Here is a 23,940-nt window from a genome sequence, read left to right as displayed (position 1 = left end):
TCCTGCGGGAGAGGTTCCTCTTCTGGGCCGGGCGGGAGGTTCCAGGTCCCTCCGGGGGTGGGGCGCGGGAGTGTGTTCGTGCGGGGCGGGGCAAACGCGTCTGGCCCGCGACTCCGACGACCAGAACCGGCCCACTTCCGGCCCACGAGGAGCGCCTTGGCCGGCGCGAAGGACTCCAGTTGTTTAGGCGGAGAGCGCTTCCCGGTTCTCCGCCCGTCACTCTGAAGCCTTTTTCGGGGGGTAACGCGGCAGTTGACTGCTCTGTGTAGCGAGACAGACGTACGGACCTGCTGCATCTTTTCTGTTCGGGAGTAACATAGTTTCCCTAGAAATTCACTTGGAAAAGGAAAGTATCTGGCGTGGGAATTTTGTCGAAGTGCAGCACAGGGCAGACTGTGCTCAATACAGAAACTTTAATAGGTAAACACATCTGTAACGTGACAGTCGGGCGACAGGGGCCCTATAGCCGCGCCCTCGCATTCAGTACTCTTCCCCTTCCTCGGCCTCTGCTTCCACCGAGTCCACGCCCACCTCTTCGTAATCTTTCTCCAGCGCTGCCAGGTCCTCCCGGGCCTCCGAGAACTCGCCCTCCTCCATGCCCTCCCCCACATACCAGTGCACAAAGGCGCGCTTGGCATACATGAGGTCGAACTTGTGGTCCAGGCGGGCCCAGGCCTCGGCGATGGCCGTGGTGTTGCTCAGCATGCACACGGCCCGCTGCACCTTGGCCAGGTCTCCCCCTGGGACCACCGTGGGGGGCTGGTAGTTGATGCCCACCTGCCAGAGAAGGGGAACATGGTGAAGTTTATTTTATTTATTTATTTTTCATGGTGAAGTTTATACTGTGGCCTCAGAAATTGTAGGTAGGTTGTTTTTTGTGGGGTTTTTTTGCGGTACGCGGGCCTCTCACTGCTGTGGCCTCTCCCGTTGCGGAGCGCAGGCTCAGCGGCCATGGCTCACGGGCCCAGCCGCTCCGCGGCATGTGGGATCTTCCCGGACCGGGGCACGAACCCGTGTCCCCTGCATCGGCAGGCGGACTCTCAACCACTGCGCCACCAGGGAAGCCCTGTAGGTTATTTTTAAAAACGGGGGCCGTGGACCCAGTTTAAATTATGCCCTGTAGGAATTGGTACTTTGTTTTGTACCAATATATGCCAACATCTAATATCCGTTGACTTCATATTTTCACTTTGTGAAGCGCCATCTGAAATGGCAAAACTGGAAACAAATGTCCTTTGTGGAAACTAGTTAAATTATCATACACTCCCTACAGTAGAACACTGTATGATCATAGAAAAGAATGAGAAATCTGTCCCGGCATATAAATATGTCCAAGGTATACTGTATACTTGCTAAAAAGAAAAGCAACTTTAATTCGATTTATGCTTAAAAATACCTGTAGAGTATTAAACACCAGCTAGAGTCTTTGACAGCTCAGGGAATATCATGCTGGAGGAGGACAAACAACGGGGAGAGGGCTGACGCTGTGACCCCTCCCTGCCCTAGTGAGCAGCTAGCAGTCAGCAGCAGCTGGACACAGCCAGTCTCCAGAAGAGCTGGGATGAGCAGGGGGAAGGGCACAGGGGGTTCTGACTTGATAGAGGGGTGCTCTCACACAGCACTAAGGTCAGGCCAGCCAGCCCCTCCAAGTGGGAGTGCTGCCAGCTTCCGTTTCTCTTCGGCATGAGTGGAGTCTGTCACCTACCTTTAAAGAATGTTCTTTGCCCATGTCGCTGGCCCCTTTCTGTCAACGTCACCCGTATAACAAGAGGTGTAATGTGAATATGCACAGACTATCTCTTGAGGGACAAAGCTCTGGAAGGGGAAGAGGACTTCAGCTTTTCAGCCTTCTGCGTCATTTTAATATTTTGCCACATACACACATTTATAATGAAAAAACTAAACATAAACATGGGAAAGACTTCTTGACAATAGTGCGCCCCTGAGCAAATGGTTATTAAAGAACATATGGTGAAATCACACTCAGACTGACAAAAAGGAACTTAGAGCAATGAGAATTCAACATGCTCCATCTGAGGGAGAACTATCCTCTGTGGGGACAGAAGCTGTGACTTCCTGTACCTCCCCACAAGACTGGCCTCCCCACTGGCTCACAGAGACTCAGCCAGGAGGGAAAGCCTGGGCAGAGGGCACAGCACCCCCCAAAGTGCTACCCAGCTGCGGCTGCCTTGGATGTCCTTGCCTTCTGAAGATCATGGTGAGGTGACTGAAAGGAGAAGTCAAGAATGGAAGGTTTCAATCCCCACCTATAACCTCTGAGGTCTGCAAACCTCTTACGGAAGGTGTAATTAATATTTCCAGATTGGTGAAACCTGTTATAGACTTTACTCTTTCCTGTGAGTCACTTTGCATCTGTCGGTCTTACACCCTCGGAGATGGTCTGTGCCAGGGTGTCTTGAAGTGGGGCTGACAGAGGCCAGGTGGGTGCAACAACTTGTCTGTAGTCAGAGGCAAGCTCTGGCCTTTCCAAATGACAATAGGATGACACACATATTGCTTCTACTTCTCTTCATTTTCAATCTGCAATGACCCTGGAACGTGCAACTCCCCAAACACCTCAGGAACTCATCAGGGCTCACGAGTGCAGGATCTAGCACTTTTTCTAATGTGGAAGATCAATTGTGAACAAGGACTTTTAATGAAGAAGAGGGGGCAGAGTTAAGGATCCCAGGCGTGGCGAGGCACTTAGCCTGGTGATCACAATAGGTCTAACATGTTACTTGGCTTCCAGATACATGTTGCTTTTCTCTGGGTAGACGTTTCATCGTGACACTAAACACGGTTGAAGGAGCCACCTAATTATCAGTGTGATTTTGTGTGCGAGGCAGTGTTCCGAGTCTGGTTTGGAGTAACAGCAGTGAACCACCCTTGGCCCCACAGAAAACACTGCATAATGAATTTAAAATTCTGTCTACAAAAACATAAATGTTACCTAAAATGCAGTGACAACTGGTGACTGAAGTAATGTGAAATCTAAAAACCATGATTTCTAACACAAAATGATACCATAGACCCTGACAGGCTTCTTGAGCAAGAGTGGGAAAATGTGGAGGACAGACATGCTGCAGTCAGACGTCCCTGAAAGCTCCCTCCATTGCTCGCTGCCCCTGAGGCTGTTAGATACTAAAAGCTGTCTCAGCCTCAGTCTCTAAACTGTAAGATAGTAGTAGTAGTAGCCCATGAGTGTTACAGGTTGGTTGTAAGAAATAAGGGTACATAAAGTCCTTGCTAAAGATCAAGGCACCTAGCAAATTAATTACTAAACTTGTTCTCCCTGCTGTGCAGCTGCCCTGGAACAGGGTACCCTTCACAAAGGGGCAGCACCCGTCCCAGGATCTGCGGTGGGCGGGAAGGTGAACACGCGTTACTGCCCAGCCTACCTTGAACCCAGTCGGGCACCAATCCACAAACTGGATGGTGCGCTTGGTCTTAATGGTGGCGATGGCCGCATTGACGTCTTTGGGGACCACGTCCCCCCTGTACAGCATGCAGCAGGCCATGTACTTGCCGTGACGAGGGTCACACTTGACCATCTGGTTGGCCGGCTCGAAGCAGGCGTTGGTGATCTCGGCCACGGACAGCTGCTCATGGTAGGCCTTCTCGGCCGAGATGACTGGGGCGTACGTGGCCAGGGGGAAGTGGATGCGGGGGTAGGGCACCAGGTTGGTCTGGAACTCCGTCAGGTCCACGTTGAGGGCACCGTCAAAGCGCAGGGAGGCCGTGATGGAAGACACGATCTGCCCGATCAGACGGTTAAGGTTGGTGTACGTGGGCCGCTCGATGTCCAGGTTGCGCCGGCAGATGTCATAGATGGCCTCGTTGTCCACCATGAAGGCACAGTCCGAGTGCTCCAGGGTCGTGTGCGTGGTCAGGATGGAGTTGTAGGGCTCCACCACAGCTGTATAAGAACGTGTTGAACGAGTCATCCCCACCGCCGATGGTTTTGTCGCTTGGCATCTGGCCGTCGGGCTGAATTCCATGTTCAAGGCAGTAGAGCTCCCAGCAGGCATTGCCGATCTGGACCCCCGCCTGTCCCACGTGGATAGAGATGCACTCACGCTGGGAACCAGAATATACATGTGAGGCCCCTTGTCTTGAAGGCAGCCATTACTGTGTGGCAGGCAAAATATAATTAAATGTTTGTATGTGCTTCAGAGTGTCTGGGGCTTTCTCATACCTTATTTTCTTTTCCAGAGGCTTATGTGACCCTTTTATCCCTGTGAAAACTGGCTTGCCCTGCACCATCTAGCTGATAGTGAATGCCAGAATTAGCCCCAGAACCTAAGTGTTTGCTACTATACAAAAATTCGGTTATTTAAAATTTTGCAAGCTGTATAATGTCAATAATAAACTCCATGTTATGGCTAGTCACGGTAATTCTCTGAAGAATATAGCAGTTTTTATTGTGTTCTGACCAAATGATAAGATTAAGTGGTAATTGAGTTGGGAAAGGAAAAGTGGACTGGGACAGAGGCCACCGTGGCCCAAGCATGGGTGGTCACTGTGTGTGTTTCATCTGCCCCTCTAGGTCTAGCCTCTGTTCTCTGTCCAGCTCTGTGCTCAAGGAGACTGACCCATGTGGACTGTGCCCCCTGGCTTTTGGTTGCTTTAGCCAATGTCAGGCACCAGCAAGAGCTGGAGGTTAGAGGAAGGTGTGGTCGGGGTGCTTGACCCTGGCTCCCTCCCTGCCGGGCTGCCTTGGGTCGCTTGAGTTCCTTTACAAGGGCACAGAGTGTCAGCAGTCAGCGCTTGTCATAAACCTACCCTCTGAGCTTCTCATAAGCACTCCATCCCCTCACCTCTTCCAGCCTAGTAGTTAATGGCTCCCAGATGGCACAAGTGCTGGGATACTGCACTATCCTTTGGTGGTTTCCTTAAACCCTGCCCGTATCTTTATAAATATTATCTTCTTAAAGATTGTCCTGTGAGTATCTATTTTGAATGTACCGTTTTTTTCCTGCCGGGAATTTAACTCTAGTCCCTAATCACATGTCTGATTTTAGACACATCATCCTTACAAATACACAGACGTGATCACATGAAATTTGAGGTGTGCCACCCACACCAAATTCTGACTTACATACAGTCCTCAGAACTTGAAGTCCTGTTTTCTATTATACAAGCACCAAATCTCAGAGCAGGAGAGACCAGCTTGATGCAGCAATCCCCGAACATCATCCCAGAGGGAAGCATTCGGTTTGGGAAAGATCTCCAATGACAACGAAATCACTTCCCCAGAGGAGGACTCCATCGGCACCCCGGAAGTCCTTTGAAATCCACCCAACCGCACCATTTTCTGGTTTTTTTTTTTTTCTCCGTACGCGGGCCTCTCATCGCCGTGGCCTCTCCCGTTGCGGAGCACAGGCTCCGGACGCGCAGGCGCAGCGGCCACGGCCCACGGGCCCAGCCGCCCCGCTGCATGCGGGATCCTCCCGGACCGGGGCACGAACCTGCGTCCCCTGCATCGGCAGGCGGACTCTCAACCACTGCGCCAACAGGGAAGCCCAACCGCACCATTTTCAAATGCACACTATTCGCTTTGAATTCAGATCCACTGTATTTCACAGGATGCCTGTTGTGTCCTTCTACTCTCTCAGCCCCAGTGTGATCAGAGCCAGCTCTGTGATCCGAAGAAATACCCCAATGTCTTCATTTACAAAATGCGGCTGGGGAGCTCCGTGGTTTGTAAGGCCACGTCCATCTGACTGTCTAACAGTGAAAGGAATTGCAGTGCTCGGGGATGTCATTCCTCGCTGTCAACAGAAAGCGAGCGCACTGCCGACCTTGCCTGGATTGCTGAAGTTTGTTTATATTTCTATACTCGGCTCTATTTCCTCTCTGAAAGTTCCTCCAGACCAAGTCCTGTGTCCCCTTCTCAGCAGATGACCTCCTTCCCCAGCACGGCCCCCCGCCACCCCCGGAGGCCGGCCCTGCCCGCTGTGCCCACAGTCCATGCACCGGGCAGCCCGACCACTGCAGCCTGGACTGCCCGCCTCCCCTAAGCCCAGAGACAACGTGCCGAGGCAAGCTGACTGCTGTGGCTCTCGGACTCAGACGTTGTTACTCGTGGGAACTGTGGCTCCACGGCCGAGAACGCCGCCTTCGCAGTTTCTCCTTTTCAGCCTCTGCTCTGGCCGCGCGATCGGGGAGCGGACGCCCACACGAGGCTCTTCTGGCATCCTTTCAGACCCGGCCCCCACCCATCTGCCCGGGACACGGCCTCCAGGCCTCCCGCCCGCCCGGCTGTACCATGGTGAGCGCCACCACCGCACTCCGACCTCAACAGCTGCAGCCGCCCAACTGATGCTGCCGCGCCGCGCGCTCCTAGGACGCGCCGCCGCCAACGCCCATTGGTCTGGAGCACCATGGGGCGGGCCAAGGTTGGAAGGCTGCGAGGACGCCGAAGGATGAGCGCAGGTGGGTGTTCCCGCGAGATCTTGGCCTTCAGGTGGGAGTGGTGTTCGGTTTCCTGTTCTGTCTACGCCAGCTAGGCGGCTTCGAGGAGGCCTGACCTTGTCTACGCAGCCGAACCTGGCTGTTGTCCGCTGGCGGGGGGGGGTGTGGGGGGCCGGCGCTAGGGGGGCCGCCGCAGGGAGCCCGCAGGGCGGAGCGGGGAGGGGAGGGAGGTGCCGGGCTGGGCAGCGCTCGGTGTCCTATCTTGAGGGCGCGGGCAGTCGCGTAACGACAGGCTGGAGTAAGGCAGAGTCTTCTGGGGAAGCAGGAGAGGGTCCTTCCGCCTCTGGTCCGGTCCCGGCGCCCCCGCGCTCAAACCGCGAGATTGTCTCACCGCTCTGGAGGCCTGAGGGTCGCTGTCCGGAGCGGCCCCGCGTGGGGCGGGGAGAGCAGGCTTCAGGGGCGCTTATCCCGCGGGATCGGGGGCCTTTACCTTCAGTCACCTCCCGGCTCCGAACACAGTCTCAGGGCGTTAGGGCCTCGTCCTGGGGATGGGGGTGCCCTCCTTCAGGCCGTAGCGCGCGCAGCTGACTTGTAGCTTGTGCCACCCGCCATTTCTTAAGTACAATTAATTTTTCTGATTGTAAAAGTAACACACATTTATAGAGTAGAAAGTGTGGAACATGCAGAAAAACAGAAAGGAAATAAAATCTATAAAGCCACAACCTAGAGACAAACATTGTTAATATACCAGGGTTGTTTTGTTTGTTTTTCCTGCTAGTATATACATGTATACATTTGTTATCCATACAATTTGGGCCAAACAACATGATTTTATGTATTTATTTATTTACTAATAGCTTTCCTGAGATATAATCCACATATCAGACATCACCCATTTAAGGTGGTACACAATTCAATGGTTTTTTTGTATATTCACAGAGTTGTGCAACCACCACCACCATTAGTTTTAGAACATTTTTATCCCCCAAAGAAACCCATACCCTTTAGCTGTCAATCCCCAATTCCTCCCCTCTCCCAGCCCTAGGCAACCTGTCATTTTCTTTCTGTCTCTGTATATTTGTCTATTCTGGACGTTTCATATGAATGAAGTACAGTATGTGGTCTTTTATGATTAACTTCTTTCACTTAGCATAATGTTTCCAAGGTTCATCCATGTTGTCACATGTGTCAGGACTTCATTACTTTTTCTCTCTCTTTTTATTTTTTTCAGGTGGCACCATGCGGCATGTAGGATCTTAGTTCCCCAACCAGGGATCGAACCTGGGCCCCCTACATTGGGAGCTTGGAGTCTTAACTGCTGGACTGCCAGGGAAGTCCCTCATTCCTTTTTCTCTTAAACAACTTTATGAGCCACAGTTCATATACCATACCATTCACGTGTTTAAAGTATACAATTCAAATACTTTTAGTATGTCAATGGAGTTGTGCAACCATTACCTTAATCAATTTTAGAACATTTCCATCACCCCAGATTTCATCCCTTTTTATTGCCAAATAATACTCCATTGTATAGGTATACCACATTTTGTTTATCCACTCATCAGTTGGTGGGTATTTGCATTTTGTGAATATTATGAACAATGCTGCTATGAACATCTGTGTTCAGATGGTTCAGATGTTTTGTGTGTTTTCATTTCTCTAGAAGTGGAATTGCTGGGTCATATGGTCAACTCTATGTTTAACCTTTTGAGGAGCTGCCAGACAAACCATGTGATTTTTTTATCCTGATTTTCTCACTTAACATCAATCATGTGCATTTTCACAAACTGTTAAATGTTCTTCGAACACTTGACTTTTAATGTTTACAGAATTCCAAATTGTAGTAAACCAATCCCCTGTTATTGGGCATTTAGATTATTTTCAATTTTCATATCATAAACAGCATTTGCATGTGCATCTTTGGGCATCCGGTTTTCCATGCATCTCTGGTGATTTCTGTGGAGCAGATTAGTCAGAACTTTGGATCGCAGGACGGGCAGTTTTAAGGCTCTTGGTGCATGATGATGAATTGCCTTCCAAAAAAGCTGTGTCCATTTGCCTTCTCCCAAGTTGACTTTGAGAATGCCAGTTGCAGACCACCTTATATTTTAATTTTGTCCAAAGGTCTCCAGGGCAGGGTCTTGTTTGGGCATCTTTGACCCCATGCCCAGCTCAGTGTGCAACATATAATACAAGTTCGTGTTACACGAATGAGTGAGAGCAAAGGAAGGCCCCGATTAGTACCAGTGTCTGAGTCACTATGAAGGCCGGCTCCATAGGACTTGCCACCCAGTTGACATGGGGACTCGGTGCAGACTCATGTGTTGAAAGGCATCTCAAAGTTGAAGTGGCCAATGGGAGAGATGAGGAAACCATACAACATAGTCATTGAGATGGTCTGAAGACGGGCAGGAATTCTTTTTTGTACTCCACTCTGTGGGCAGCTTTATGTAAAGCCCTGGAAGAATGACCTTCACTGAGCTGGTGAGGTCATCAAACTCTCTGTTCACATGGATATCCTGAGGAGAAACCCATTACAAGGCTGTGCGTTATCACTTTCTGAGAACTTGACTGTTTTACTTATGTACCCAAGGTATCAAAGAAGCTTATTAGGGCATTAGTTGTCCCAAGCCTGAAGGATTGAAGCTGTAAACACATCTCTGGAAAGGCTTTGACTCAGGCCTGGGTTGAAAAAAATCAGAGGTAGAATAAGCAGTGATTTGTGACTAGACGCTTTTCATAATTTGTATTTGGGGATTCTCTCCTTAATGTTTAACCACCTTAGAAAAGAGTGACATTTTTTCTATATTAAAAAGGCAAAATTGAGTGAAAAGGGGTTCTCATCTCCTGTGCAGTTCCCCAAGTGAATCTTCCAGCACCTGCAGCCAGTACTGGACAGGGAGAGGGGCCACCTTGCAAGAGCTGAACCTGCAAATCCAAACATTGGTGAGCAGTGAGCATTGTGCCCCTAAGCCACCTATTCTCTCTCGGCCAATGAAGAACCCAGGCAGGGGTCTGAGGTGGTTCCTTCGTCCCCTGGCGAAGGCTACAGTTCCTGGGCCTCGCAGGTGATTCCAGCTTATGTTAAGCTCAGTGAGTCCTGTTTTCTGCCAGGGCTGGTCCAAGCATCTCCCCTTCAGAAACACCAAGACAGACTTTTTATTCACTCTGTTCATTCCTTCAAAAAGTGATACCGATGCCTGCTGTGGGCTGGGGTCTCTGCTGCGCACCAGCGTCAGGGCGTTGAACCCCACGTGGGCCTGCCCTGCCCTCAAGGAATTCACATTTATTGGAGAAGCTATAAATATAAGTTAATGGGATGTTAGCTATTACAGACCACAACAGGGAGGTGTGGGGACAGAGTGGGGGCCAACCCTGCCTAGGGGGTCAAGAAAGCAGAGAGAACCTTGAAGATTGAGGGACACACTGTGCATGTGGGCAGGCACCGTGGAGAGTGGATCTGGGGAGGAGCGGATGTGCTTGTGGAAATGCACACAGGCCTGGCGCTGGGCTGGCCAGGTAAGCCAGTGGAGGAAGGTGGGAGTGACGGGCACTCGAGAGATGCGTTAAGAAGTGAGAAGGTGGGTGGGAGGGGGCGGAGACAAGAGGCCAGGGGACCAGTTGGATGGCTTGTGCCACTGTCTACACAAGAGGTGACAGGGCCAGCACAGCTGTGGCAGTGAGGAGGCAGTGGTGTAGAAAAGGAAAGAGCAGGGCTGGGTGGGTAAGAAAGCTGAGAGATATTTTACACATAAAATGGGCAGAAGTCCTACCCACCCACCCCACTTTCCACTCTGTCAACACTTAGCTGGTCTGACCTGGTCCCAGTTCTCAGCCTCCAGCTGCCCCCCCGTGTGGACCTGCTGATCCCTTTCTTCACCTGGATAAGAGCTCCTCATCCTCACCCAGGAAGCCTTGCCTGTTCCGCCAGGCTGGGCCGGGCCACTGTGGACCCCATGTCCACTGTGCTTCCATCCTTCCAGGCTCTGGCTGTTAGACCTCTCTGCCTGGCCTGTCTCTCCCACACACCTGGGAGCCCCTGGAGGGATCTGAATCTGACCCCTGTCCATGGTGCCGGCACCCAGCACAGCCTGGTTTGAAGAAATGCCCAGAGCAGAGGGCTCAGCCACCAGTTCCACAGAAGTGTTAGCACCTAGGAGAGCTCCCTGCAGGACAGTGAGGACTCCCTGGGCTGCCTCCCAGGGAACCTCCCAGAGAAGGGGGCTCACACCCTGCACCCAGCCCTGGATATGACACCCGCAGGTTCTCAGACATGTACATTGCTCTTCCTCAGACACTCCAGGGCTGGGAGAGGAGGGCAGTGGTCCGCCACATTGCTGAACAGCTGGAGGGTGAGAAAGTTCTATACGCTTGAATCGGCCTCCTGTAGTTCCAATGCTTGTTCTTCATGACCCCTGCAGCCAACCCATGAGGTAGGTGCCACCCTTGCCTTGGGTCAGGTGGGGAGACTGAGACCCCTAAGGGAGTCTGTCCCACCCACAGATCCCCATTTGGGGAAACAGTCCATCTCTGCCATGCAGTCTTCGTGGGGCCTTGCCTTCCAGCCCCTCCATCCTCACTGCCTCTCCTGTGCTAACGCTCTGACCATGCAGGCCCAGAGGGACGCCTACCCTTAGTTTGTTGAAAGTCTTAAATAAGCTTCTCTCTTTTTTTTTTTTTTTGAACTAATGTTTTTATAGTTACCTTTTCTAAAATTTTTTTGTGGCTGTGTTGGGTCTTCGTTGCTGCATGCAGACTTTCTGTAGTTGTGGCAAGTGGGGGCTACTCTTCCTTGCAGTGCGCAGGCTTCTCATTGCGGTGGCTTCTCTTGTTGCAGAGCATGGGCTCTAGGCACATGGGCTTCAGTAGTTGTGGCAAGTGGGCTCAGTAGTTGTGGCTCACAGGCTCCAGAGCACAGGCTCAGTAGTTGTGGCACACGGGCTTAGTTGCTCCGCGGCATGTGGGATCTTCCTGGACCAGGGCTCAAACCCGTGTCCCCTGCATTGGCATGCGGATTCTTAACCACTGAACCACCAAGGAGAGTTTCTCTTTTTTTTTTTTTTTGCGGTACGCGGGCCTCTCACGGCTATGGCCTCTCCCAGTGCAGAGCACAGGCTCCGGACGTGCAGGCTCAGCGGCCATGGCTCACAGGCCCAGCTGCTCCGCGGCATGTGGGATCCTCCCGGACCGGGGCACGAACCCGTGTCTCCTGCATCGGCAGGCGGACTCTCAACCACTGCGCCACCAGGGAAGCCCGAGAGTTTCTCTTTTAATTTCACTGATTTCACAACAGTTTTCTTAGAAGGCAGACTGTCTCTCTGGCGGTTAAACTCTAGGGCTGATTCGCCCAAGCCAAGGCTGGTGCCACCCCCACTCATACTAAGCAGTCAGAACAGTGATCCCCGAACTTTCTGGATCAGACAAATCTCCTGGGTCTCCTTTTAAAATGCAGATGCACCCACATCTCCCCCAAGAGGATACAGAGGTTCAGGAGGCCCAGGCCCACGGAATCTGTATTCCTAACCCAGGGTCCCAGGTGATTCTTAAAATCAATTGGGGTGGTTGAGGACAGGCAGGTAGAACTGCATGTTCCTGGCAAAGCAGCCAGCCCATGCAAAGGCCCTGGGGCATGAACAAAAGTGGTAAGATCAAGGAATTCCACTGATGTCTTCCACAGCACTCGGAATGAAATCCTCATGCCTTTTGCCATGATTTGTAGTTCTGTGGCCCTGCTGTCTCTCCATCCCACAGCTGGACCCTCTCTCCTGGCATAGTAGCCCAGTCACACTGGTGTCTGTGTGCCTGGGAAATAGTTCCTCATCTTGAAATGCTCTCCCTCTGGTCTTGCCATGTCTGATTCCTCCCCCATTGCACATTTCAGCTTAAACATCTCCTCCTTACAGAGTCCTCCGGAGTGGTCACCTCTCTAAAGCGGGGAGGGGCTCCACATTCGTTTCTAGAATCAAGCCCTGTTTGTTTCTTTTGTAACACAATAATTATGGAGAGTTATCTTGTTAATGTGTGTTCCTTGAGGGCAGGGACTTAATATACTTCATAGCTGGATCCCTAGTGGCTGTCAGCACCCAGCATATGCAGTGGTGGGCAGTAAGACATTCGGGGAATGGGCCGAGAGTTCTGTACGGGGATGGGTGGGGAGCAGGATCCACAGCATGGATGCTCAGAGTGGTCCTGCCTACTCCACCCACCCTGCCCCAGGAAGATGGACATGAGTGCCACCATGGTCTCCCTGGCCAGTGGCCGGATGTTACCTGCTTGGTCATTCAGCTGGTTATAGCTCAGGTCCAGGGGTTTCAGGCCTGTGTGGGCCAGCAGGAGTTCAGCAAGGTACTGGGCCACCTGCTCCTCCAGGCCATTCCCTGCCAGCTGTGCCTTCTGCACAGCCGGGTTCACCGCCAGGGCGGCACAGACAACCCAGGCTCCCACCGCTCCCAGCTGGTTCTCCGACAGGTCCACATCTGGGGGCCAGCACCACTCCTTAGTGGTGGGATCCAAAGCCAGGCATCACCCTCCTCACTCCCGCACACCTTCCAGGCCTGACACAGCAGGAGGGGCCTTGCAGTCAGACTGTCCAGGGGTGGATGGTGAGTCTGCCACCCATCAGCTGGGTCCCCTCCGGCCCCAGGCAGCTTCCCAGACCTCAACCCCCACTCCATGTCTCCACGAGTTTTGTCAAGAGGCTAAAACCACCTACTTTGTGGGGCTGTGGAGGACGTCTGCGATGTAGATGCAGCCACCCCGCTGATGATTTGTGCGTGGCATAACACAGCCCACCCACAGAAGCCCCCACTGCCATATTTCCGGGGACTGGCAGTGACAGCCCAGATGGCTGTGTGTGGAGCGCATATGTGAGCAGACACTCCACTGAGCATATGTTTCCCACATACCCAAGGTCTAAGTGGCATTGTTGGGCCCACTTCACAGATTGGAAACAGGCTCAGCAAGGTTGGCTCCTTGCCCAGGGTCACCCTGCCGCAGAGGCGGCATTTGAATCCAGCCCTGACAAACTCCAGCACCCTGCCTCCCGCACTGCCCGGCCCCTGACCCTCTGTGCCGCACTCTCCCACCTGCCTTCAGGCACTGGGAGGATGACGTATGCAGGGGTGCTGGCTAGCAGAAGAGGGTAGAGGAGGGGTCCAGCACTGGGTGCACCACAGAGGGTCTAACTCCACCCCACCCTCCCAACCCTGTGATGAGGCTCTGCCCCCAGCAACACCGGCAGGTCGGGGGGTGACAAGGCCCGGTGTGGGGGTAGCCTGCCCCCCTGTCCCAGGCACGGCACCTACCACAGATACTGCTTTTGCTCAGAGCACCTGCCAGGGCCTCCGTGCCGGCCCCACAGAGCCCACTGTCCCGAAGTTCCAGCCGCTGGATGTAGGGATTGGAGGTCAACACAGAAGCCAGAGCCTGGGCAGTCTGGGGCAGAGAGGGGCCTGAGCCCTTCCCAGAGCTGAGGGCCCCAGGCTCTGTTTGCAGGGCTCAGCCCATTCAGTGCCCTCCAGCTGGAAGGACCTCCCCTTCCCACAGGCCCAGGGACACCTGCTTCTCCTTATAGGCTCCACCCAGGAGCTTCGCTGACTCTCCAGCAAGTTATGGGCCGCTTGCAGGCTCCCCAGCCCTTGTACTGAACTTTGTCATAGCCCCGATCCCATCTGTCACCCATTGTGGGGGATGGGACATGCCTGGTACAGAGCAAGGCCGAGGAGTGTGTGGATGGGCTCAGGAAGGGACCACAGCCATGGCTGCTGCTCCCAGGTCCTTGCCCTCCAAGCCTGGCCCCAGGATCCCTCCAGGGGTAGCTGGGGCCCCAGGCCACGGTGCTGCAGGTTGAGCTCTGGGGTGCTCCCTTGGTGCAGAAAGCAGGAAGCAGGCAGGACGCTGTGGGCCCAGCAAGACCTCAGGTAGAGGGTGTCCTTGCCCAGTTCTCCAAGCTTATGGGTGCCTGATAGGAGACAGGGATGGATGTGGACCCCTCCCCTGCCTCCATCACTACGCAGCCTTGTTTTCCTTCTAGAGGCATTTCCTCCTGCTAGTAGGGACTGTTGCCCCCACATACAGACAAGGACATTGAGGCTCAGAGAATGCAAATCCTTTCCCCAAAGTCATGCAGCTTATAGCAGCTGATCCTGGCCCTACCCTGCCTGTCTGACACCAAAGTGCATGCTGTGTCTTCCGCTGGATTGCAGACCACATACGCTTTATGAACATTTTATGGGGAAGGAAGCTGAAGCAATTCTAAGTTCTATACATCCATTACTTTAGTTTCTCCTGAGGGTTGGGAAAACCCAGCCCTGATCCCATGTCAGGGTGGGACAGCCCTTCTTAGACTGTTTGGCAGGATTTTTGCATCTTAACATCATTCTGGAAGCCTGTTCTAATCGTGGAACTCCTGATGCCTCCAGGAACATTACGGAGATGGCACAGGGCTGGAGCGGCCGCCGGCTGCCCCGAAGGTGTCCACGGAGGGATGCGCTCCTGCTGGACAGGGTCCCCTGCCTACTTGGCCCCAGCCTGCCCCCCGACCCGTAGGCACCTTCTTTCTCCTGGTCGGAGTTCGAATCCGCGTCCGAACCCTTCTGGGCCTCCGGGACCCCTGCAGGACGCCCAGCGGCCGCCGCCGCCCCTTCCTCCACCTCTTCCTTCCCCTCATGGTTACTTCCACTCTGCACTCGCGGACACCGAGGCCGGGACTGCGAGGGCTGCATCGGGAGCGCAGCCAGGGGATGTGGGCGGACCCTCCGGTGCATCGACCTATCGGATGCGACGCATGGCGAACAGGCGTCCGCTGCAGCCAATAGAGAGCCTCCCGGGCGGCAGTTGCCCAGGCGACCCCGAGTTGTTGGTTGCTGCGGACAACGCTGCAGCCCCGGGCTGACCTTGACCCGCTCGCAGCCAGGACCGATTGGCGCGTGGCGGGCTTGTCTTCCCGTCGCCCTAGGCGGCTCCAGCATCGCCCCCTTTCCACTCCAGAGACTGGGGGAGGGGCAGCTCCTCGGGGGCGTCGCAGAGGAGGCTGGGGGACCTTGCAGGGCCTGGCCACTCCTCTCTGGAGCCAGGGTCTCGCTCCCATTCTGAGTCCCAGCTCTCACACGCTTTAGCGTCGCATATGTTGCTCCCTCCACCGAGAACATTCCTCCCCAATGCTTCTTGTTGAACTTAAGATCTGCAAGTGTCAGTTCAGAGGTTGCTTCTTCCGCAAGCTTTCCTTGTCCTCCTCTGGGCTCCTGCTGGCCCTCTCACAATACCTATCCCACCTGTCATCACCCCAAGGAGGTGAGGCCAGAGGGCAGTGGACAGAGACTACTCCTCTCTGTGTGTCTGGGGCCCAGCAGAGGGAGTCTGAAGCGGATGGGAGGCCCAGGGCAACTGGGGGTTGGGCCTGGGAGGTGGAGGCTGAATCCTGTCCTGAGTGTCCCTTTAATAGCTGCTGGCCTGGCCCGGCTTGGCGCCTGCTTCTTGCTTTACCTCCCGTTCAGCTGTGGCTGCAGCTGCTGTGCTGACTCACGCGCCCCAGCCGCCGGCAGGATCTGGGAGCATGGGCTCCCCAGGGGCCGTGGTAGGCTGGGGGCTTCTGGATTACAAAACAGAAAAGTATGTGAGGACCCGGAACTGGCGGGTGGGCGCCTTGCAGAGGTTGCTGCAGCTGGGGGTCATGGTCTACGTGGTGGGGTAAGAGAACGGCTCCTGGGCGTGCTAGCCGGAGGGATCACGACTGGTCCTGCTGGGCTGAGGGGTGAAGGTCTGACTCTTCAGGGGCTGGGCTGGTGGTTGTGGAGCAGGTCAGGAGGTGGGCAGAAGGAAGGCTCTCCATCTGTCTAGAGGCCAGTGGGGTGTAATAGCAGGTTGTGTGCTTGGGTGCCCACCTGCATTCTTTCCTATGCCTTGTTCCCAGACCCATATTGGGCTTGGGCACAGAGCAGGATGGGCCCCCATCCCTGCACAGGAGGCCCCCGGCCGGCAGGAGGTAGTCCCTGACACTTGTGAGAGCTGAAGCACTAAGGCCTCCAGTAGAGACCACCAGTTTAAGCTGGGTCAGGGTAGTCTTTAAAGAGGAAGCTGGATCTAGGCCGGGCAGGAGGAGGGGATTGGTTGGTGAAGGAGGTGGTGGTGGGCATCTCCAAGCCCATGGGTGCCTGGTGAGGGTACTGGCTCTCCTATGCATGGCCAGAGCCTCTGGCCTATGCAGGGTGTTTGGTGTGGGAAATGAGGTGGGGAGGAGGTGGGGCCCCTGAATGCTGGCGTGGGAGCCTGGAGGGTATCGGGGGAGAGACTGAGCAGGTGGTCCCAGATCTGCCGTGTGCCAGGGACATACCATACCACCTGTTGCCTCCTCCTCAGGTGGGCCCTCCTCGCCAAAAAAGGCTACCAGGAGCAGGACCTGGACCCCCAGATTTCTGTCATCACCAAACTCAAAGGGGTTTCCGTAACCCAGATCAAGGAGCTGGGGAACCGGCTGTGGGATGTGGCTGACTTCGTGAAGCCACCACAGGTGGGTGACTTGGTGCTGCTGCCAGGTACTGGCACCTCTGATACCACCCCTGCACCGAGTGTGTGTGAGAGAGGGATGTGATGCCAGAGGGGGTGCTGGTGCTGTCACAGGGCCACGCTCGAGAAGGGCCTTACAGAGGAGTGGTGTCTGGACAGGGCTTTCAGGGATGTGTAAGAGGTTTCCGTGCAGAGGAGGTGATGTGTTGGGAAGCCAGACCAGAGGGATGCATTTACAAAGTCTGCATCTGGAGTAGATAAAGAAGATGTTGTACATGTATACAGTGGGATATTTCTCAGCCATAAAAAAGAATGAAATAATGCCATTTGCAGGTACATGGATGGACCTAAAGAGGATCATACTAAGTGAAGTAAGTCAGGCAGAGACAGACAAATGCCATATGATACCACTTATATATGGAATCTAAAATATGACACAGATGAACTTATCTATGAAACAGAAACAGATTCACAGACATAGAGAACAGACTTGTGGTTGCCAAGGGGGAGGGTAGTGGGGGAGGGATGGATTGGGAGTTTGGAATTAGCAGATGCAAACTTCTATATACAGGATGGATAAACAACAAGGTCCTACTGTATAGCACAGGGAGCTATATTCAGTATGCTGTAGTAAACCATAATGGAAAAGAAAAAAATAAATTAAAAGTCTGCATCTGGAAAGGAGAGGAGTGTCTAGGAGCTCAAGGCTTGAGCTTGAGGGTGGGGTGAGAGGTGTGCAGGGTGCCGAGACCTGGAGCTTCCTGGACGCCTCTTCTCTGACCTGGAACACTGCTGTCGAGTGCTCCTCCTCTGCCCCTCCCATGCTGCATTTCCGGCAACTTCTCCTTCCACCCGATTGTCCACAACCTTAGTTTCCTCCTCTGTCCTGCCGGTGCCCAAATTCTAACCCCGGTGACCACCTGCCCTGAGCACAGCTGCCTCCTGGGTGCACACCCACCACATCCAAAGAGAAATCATCTCCCTCTCCCAGTGTGGCCTTTTGTCATCCAATGACATCCACCAGTGCCGAGGCTGGACCTGCTGGATGCCTTACTGTCCCTCCCTCCTGTTCATACCATTTCCTAACAGCTTTCACAACTGCTCACACCATCCCTGAATGGCTGAGGTCTCTGGTGGGTCCCCATGCGGCATCCAGGCTGAGCCTGCCAGCCCTTACCTTTGACCCTTAGGAGGCTTCCTTTCATGATGGTGGCCACGAAGCCCCTCTAGATCCTGACTACCACCATACCGCTGCCTCTGCCTCTGCCCAGCCCTCGCCTCCCCTTCCCGGGTATGCATCCCCCACACCCACTGAGCTCTCGTGTGCAGCACAGAGGCTCCAGTCATCTTTTGTCCAAACAGAGCTTACCTCCGGCTCCCCTGGCCCCTGGCCATGCCTGCAGTGAGGGGCACACCTCCCCACTAGCCTGGATCTTCAGTGCCTGGAAGCAGGAGGCTCTTGGAAAATTCTGGTTGAGCAACTAAATGAATGTGGGAGGCACACATGGGCTCAGAAATGGCCAGCAGCCCAGCCAACCTCCTGTCTCTGCCTCCCTTGCCTCACTGGAGAGCGTTTTCCTGGGGCTCAGGGCTGATGACCCTATGGGGCCAGGGCCCCTTCCCACACAAGCCAAGCTGCCGGCTTCTGGCATCTCCCGATGGGAGCGGGGAGCAGAGACCAACCCTGACACTTGTCTTCTAGGGAGAGAACGTGTTCTTCTTGGTGACCAATTTCCTTGTGACGCCAGAACAAGTTCAGGGCAGATGCCCAGAGGTAAGGCTGCCTGAGGGCTTCCCAGCGGGTTCCTAGTTCCAGAATCTCCTGCTGCTGTCCCCCATGAGGTGTCCAGGCCCCTCCACATCCTGGTCCCACCTCTGGGCATTCTGGAGGTTGTCAGGGTAACACCCAGAATGGGGCACAGTGCTCAGGTGGGCTCTTATAATAGCAAGAGGCAAGCTGGGGGACTTCCCTGGTGGTGCAGTGGTTAAGTATCCGCCTGCCAATGCAGGGGACACGGGTTCGATCCCTGGTCCCACAAGCTGCAGAGCAACTAAGTCCCTGCACCACAACTACTGAGCCCACGCACCACAACTGCTGGAGCCCATGTGCTTAGAACCCATGCTCTGCTACAAGAGAAGCCACCACAATGAGAAGCCCGCGCCCCACAATGAAGAGTAGCCCTCGCGCGACACAACTAGAGAAAGCCCGCACGCAGCAACGAAGACCCAGTGGAAACAAAAAAAACCAGGCAAGCCCTTTTCTATGCACAGCCTCTATTAATGTGTGCTGGGGCAGCTTCCATTTTTGTGCGCAAACAGCACACTCCTGCTTATGCTGCACTCAGGGTCCCTTATGGTCTCTGGGTACTTTTCACTACAACTGTGGTCAAGCCCGTCTCCTGCCATCTTCAGATCCATTTCTTATCCAGAAATGCAGATCCTCCCCTTGAAATCTCACCTTTTCCCCTTGCCTAGGGATGTCCCAGGGATCCAGCCTCTGTCACAGAGCCCACTGACTCTTCTCTCCAGCTGTGGATTTTTTTCCAATTTTTAAAATTGTGATAACATACATGTAACATAAAATTTACAATCTTAACCATTTTTAAGTGTACAGTTTCCTAGCTGTGGATTTTGTTTGAACAGTCAGGAACCAGGACATAGCCTTGGAAGCCTACCTCCATGGTGACATCTTTCTTTAATCGAGGCTAAAAGTTAATTGCTTGCTGGGCTGGAGAGTAACTGTGTGGTCCCTGCCCCTAAGTCCTGGTCGTTGGTCCCCCCACAGTTGCTGGGGATGTCACATGCCCCTGGTCGGCCCCATCCTCAGAGGAGGTGATGTGTGTGCACTGGGCAAACGCATGATGTCCTTCCCTTTCCAAATGCTCAGATGACGCCTATTTATTGTTCAGTGTGTGGACTGTCCTGAAATTTTTCTGGGGCCATGGTTCTGCATTTTCTGGAATCCATGGGATTCCTCTTTGCCCTGTGTCCCGGCTTCTGGCTTGTCCCATGAAACTGACCACCAGATCTGACCACCCGGCTTCCTGAGAGCAGCTCCTCTGAGGGTCCTGGTCGTCTGGTCCCTCCGAGCACACCGCGCTCCCTGTAGTGTTACAGCTTCAGAAACCTGCTGAGCCTCCCCCGGGGCTGCAGAAGTCCAGCCCGCATACGCCAAGGAGCTTCTGCACAGACAGCCCAGCCACGATGCCAGGTCCTGCAACAGGGGCAGAGGCTGCAGCTGGGAGCCCCAGGGAGGCGCCTCCTCTGCCAGCTCAGGGCCTCAGGAAGGGTTTCCCACTGGACTCAGAGACTCAGTCAGGATCTTGAGGCTATCTAGGCAGAGGGGGCTGCGTGGGCAAAGGCCCCTGCTGTATGGGGTGAGGCATCTCTGGGGTCACCTGCTGCTCAGTGGGGTTGGAGCCTGTTTGGACTGGAGTGGGAAGGGTGGAGCCCAAGATATCAGGGCCCCAAGAGCCCTGCTGTGGAGCTGAGCTTGATCACAGGAGCATGGGGGGGCGCAGAGGGGCTCAGGGGAGGGGCGCTTCATCTTCTGTGCCTTGGGAAGGATGATTCAGGCTGCTGGATGGAGGAGAATGAGGCCGAGATGGGGACCCATGTTGGTCACCATGGGGTCTGGACAAAGGAGATGGTGGCCCAGCCAGGGTGGAGAAGAGGGGCAGATTCAGGACACAGGTAGGGACAGCAAGGCAGAGCAGGTGGCTCCACACTGTCCTCTGCCCTCTAATCACATTTGGCTCAGAGCCCCTGAGCCCTTTTTACCACCAGATGCTGTGTCCCCCCTGCTGCCCCTGAACTGGGTGCCCTGGGCAGCAGCGTCAAGCCTCAGCCGGGACAGAACTACAGAACTGCGTCCGTGGGCTGTGCCTTTCTTTCGAGGCCTGGGACCCCCGGAAAGCTCACCACCTTCCCCTCTTGGCTGATCCCCAGAACTCTGTCGCTGTGTGCAGGCACCTATGTCCCTGTTTTACAGAAGAACCAGCAGGGAAGGGAGGAGCCTGTGTACTTCCCAGGCCCCTCCCACCAGGGCTGCCCCCTTGGTCAGCCCCCAGCACCTCCGCCCTGGCATGAACTCACCTTCCCCACCATCCTGCCATCTTCCCTGTTCTGTCCTCTGAATTGGACCAGAGGAGCTAGGCCTGGATGAACCACTTCTTTTTTAAAAAATATTTATTTATTTGGTTGTGTGGGGTCTTAGTTGCTGCAGGCGGTCTCCTTAGTTGTGGCTCGCCAGCTCCTTAGTTGCGGCATTCCAACTCTTAGTTGTGGCATATGGGATCTAGTTCCCTGACCAGGGATCAAACCTGGGCCCCCTGCATTGGGAGCGCAGAGTCTTATCCACTGCACCACCAGGGCAGTCCCCCTGGATGAACCACTTCTGCCCGCACAGAAGTAGCAAGGCAGGAGTCTTGCTCAGCCTTGGAATACAGCAATTGCACCCCTACCCAGCCAGGGCTGTTCGCACCCCCCTTTCATTTGCACCCTCCAGCTTTCTCTTGGGCCCCCAAACTCAGGGATCCCTGAGAGGCTAAGGCAGGGAGGGGCGTGTCCCTGTGGACTGCAGGGCAGGTCACGGAGGAGGCATCCCTCGGCCCTTGACAAGTCTGTTCTCTCACCCCTAGCACCCCTCCATCCCGCTGGCTAGCTGCTGGGCCGACTAGGACTGTCCTGAAGGGGAGACAGGGACCCACAGCCACGGTAACCGGCCCCCCCAACCCCCACCTTGCAGTGCTTCCACTGGAGTGGGGGCTCCGGGGGCCTGGTGGGACCCTGGGTGGCTCACCAGTGCACATGGTGCCTCTGCGTCTCTCTGTCAACGGCCCCCTCCCCACCCCTCCCCAGGCCCCATGGAGATTTGAGGGCCTGGAGTTTGTCTTGCATTTTCAAGGCATAAAAACGGGCCAGTGCGTAGTGTTCAACGGGACCCACAGGACCTGTGAGATCCGGGGCTGGTGCCCAGTGGAGAGTGGTGCTGTGCCTGTGTAAGTCTTCCCCGCATCCTCCATCCCTGCCCCAGGACCACAGAGGCTGCCACTCACCGCCGCACCCCCCCCCTCCCCGCCCTGTCCCCTGCCCCACAGGAAGCCCCTGCTGGTCCAGGCCGAGAACTTCACGCTGTTCATCAAAAACACCGTCACCTTCAGCAAGTTTAACTTCTCCAAGTAAGGTGGGAGGGTCCTGGCTGGTCGAAGACCCTCTGTGTCCCCTGCCTGGCCTGACCCTCGCCCACCCCTTTCAGGTCCAATGCCTTGGACACCCAGGACCCAACATATTTCAAGCGCTGCCGCTACGACCCGCGCTCCAGCCCCTCCTGCCCTGTGTTCCGCATCAGGGACCTCATGGCCGCAGCCGGAGGGGTCTTTGAGGACCTGGCGCTGCTGGTGCGTCTGTGGAGGGGGCAGGGTTCCGGGAGGGCTGGGAGAGGGCCCCGGGCCCCAAGCCGGTGGAGCAGTGCTGTGCCGTGTGCAGGGCGGTGCCATGGGCATCCACGTCCACTGGAACTGCGACCTGGACACCAGGGCCTCTGACTGCTGGCCCCACTACTCCTTCCAGCTGCAGGAGCGGAGCTACAACTTCAGGTGCGGCCCCCACTGCCCACCTGCTCCGAGCCAGGTTCTTCTCTGCCTGTCCTCCTGTGGTGGCCGGGACAGACCACCCCTCCCAGAACTCTGGATGCCCACTGTATGTGGGAGGGCAGCCCAGGGGAAGGAGGAGGTGGTCTCAGCTCCACGACCCCCAACACAGGCTCCATCCAGCCTCCCTCCTGAGCCCTATCTCCTCCACCCCGCACCCCTGCTGCTGCTGGGACCCCTCCCCCAGCCCCTCCTCCCCCATCCTGCCTCTAGCACCTCCCTCCACTGCACGGGGTGCTTTCTTTTTTACTTTTCCCTTAAGGTTTTATCCAAAAAATTACAAAAATCTATAGAAAAGTTCAAAGATTAGTACCGTGAACACCCATATAGCTGTCATCTGGGCTCACCAGGGTTTTTTTTGTTTTTACCATTTTGACACGTTTGCTTTCTCTCTCCTCTCTAGACTGAGCTGGATATATTTAGATAGATTTCAGACCAAACCATTTGAAAGTAAGGAGATGTCCGGCAGACACTCACCCCTCCCCAGGCTGTCCTGAGAATAAGGACCTTTCCCAAGTGACCGCTGTCCTGTTGTCACATTCAAGAAATTTAACGCAGAATGAATCTAATATTTAAATTTCCCCAATTGTGCCAATAATAGTCTGAAATCTTTTTATTTTCCAGTCCAGGGTGTACTCAAGGAACTTGCATTGCATTTATTCTCATGCCTTTGAGTCTCCCAAGCAGACCTTCCCCTGCTGCTGCCCAGTGGGATCCTATGTTTCTGCCACCTCATGTCACCTCGTCACTTGCGTGCACACACACACAAGCGGACCTTGCCTGGACTGGTTTCACTGACCTCCCCTGCCCTTTGCAGCTATGTGGAGCTGGCCCCCACCTGTGCTCTGCTCCCCTTAGTTCTGTGCTCTCGCTGGTACTGCTTTGTCTAGAACTCCTTCCTGATCCCTGGAAAACCAACCTGCATGTCCCCACTGCAGAAAGCCTTCCCTGGTTCCTAGGGGAGAGTGAGCTACCCGCTCTGGACCCTCACAGCCCTGGGCCTGCCCCCCAGCTCCCCCTGCCCCCACTGCAGGCGTCTATTTAGAGACCCCTGTCCCCCATCCCCTCAGCAGGCAGGGAGCTCCTGAGAGGCGGGTCCTGCTTGCTCTTTCCCTGTATCCTCAACAAAAAACCCAGGACTCAGGGTAGGGCTGGGGGTTTGTGGAGTCAGTGGGTGAGTAAGATGGAGGCCTGGGAGGGCCAGCCTGGCCGGGAAGCGGGCAGAACAGGCCACCAGACTCTCTCCTGCCCCCAGGACGGCCACTCACTGGTGGGAGGCCTCGGGTGTGGAGGTCCGGAGTCTGCTAAAGCTCTACGGGATCCGTTTTGACATCCTCGTCACTGTGCGGGTAGGTGGGCAGGGGCGGGT

The 23,940-nt window shown here is 54.8% G+C and overlaps 3 protein-coding genes across 3 annotated transcripts in view; 1 reads left to right on the top strand and 2 right to left on the bottom strand.

Moving 5' to 3' along the window:
- Nucleotides 1-77: 77 nt before the first annotated feature.
- Nucleotides 78-6,310, bottom strand: LOC112412198 (tubulin alpha-3 chain). Its single transcript, XM_024763727.1, has 4 exons — nucleotides 6,271-6,310; nucleotides 3,926-4,080; nucleotides 3,402-3,888; nucleotides 78-777 (listed from the first exon to the last, which is right to left on the bottom strand). Exons 1-4 carry the CDS (start codon nucleotides 6,271-6,273, stop codon nucleotides 481-483), a joined length of 942 nt encoding a protein of 313 aa, XP_024619495.1. The 5' UTR covers nucleotides 6,274-6,310; the 3' UTR covers nucleotides 78-480.
- Nucleotides 6,311-8,802: 2,492 nt separating this feature from the next.
- On the bottom strand, nucleotides 8,803-15,386 carry LRRC74B (leucine rich repeat containing 74B). Its single transcript, XM_024763678.1, is given in 8 exon segments — nucleotides 8,803-8,861; nucleotides 8,864-8,936; nucleotides 9,297-9,519; nucleotides 9,521-9,551; nucleotides 12,687-12,893; nucleotides 13,722-13,849; nucleotides 14,221-14,377; nucleotides 14,969-15,386. Coding segments are annotated over 8 exon segments (1,296 nt in total).
- Nucleotides 15,387-15,967: 581 nt separating this feature from the next.
- The window catches only part of P2RX6 (purinergic receptor P2X 6), an 8,582-nt gene continuing 609 nt past the window's right edge, over nucleotides 15,968-23,940 (top strand). Inside the window, 9 exon segments of the mRNA XM_024763677.1 lie at nucleotides 15,968-16,104; nucleotides 16,774-16,924; nucleotides 18,623-18,694; nucleotides 21,561-21,636; nucleotides 21,827-21,920; nucleotides 22,020-22,100; nucleotides 22,178-22,319; nucleotides 22,408-22,517; nucleotides 23,827-23,938. Coding sequence (XP_024619445.1) covers nucleotides 15,971-16,104; nucleotides 16,774-16,924; nucleotides 18,623-18,694; nucleotides 21,561-21,636; nucleotides 21,827-21,920; nucleotides 22,020-22,100; nucleotides 22,178-22,319; nucleotides 22,408-22,517; nucleotides 23,827-23,938 — 972 coding nt within the window. The 5' untranslated portion in view covers nucleotides 15,968-15,970.

This window comes from Neophocaena asiaeorientalis, unplaced genomic scaffold (genome assembly GCF_003031525.2).
Source record: "Neophocaena asiaeorientalis asiaeorientalis breed wild unplaced genomic scaffold, Neophocaena_asiaeorientalis_V1.1 scaffold110, whole genome shotgun sequence".
Taxonomy (NCBI): Eukaryota; Metazoa; Chordata; class Mammalia; order Artiodactyla; family Phocoenidae; genus Neophocaena; species Neophocaena asiaeorientalis.
This window is presented reverse-complemented; position numbering and strand designations above follow the sequence as displayed.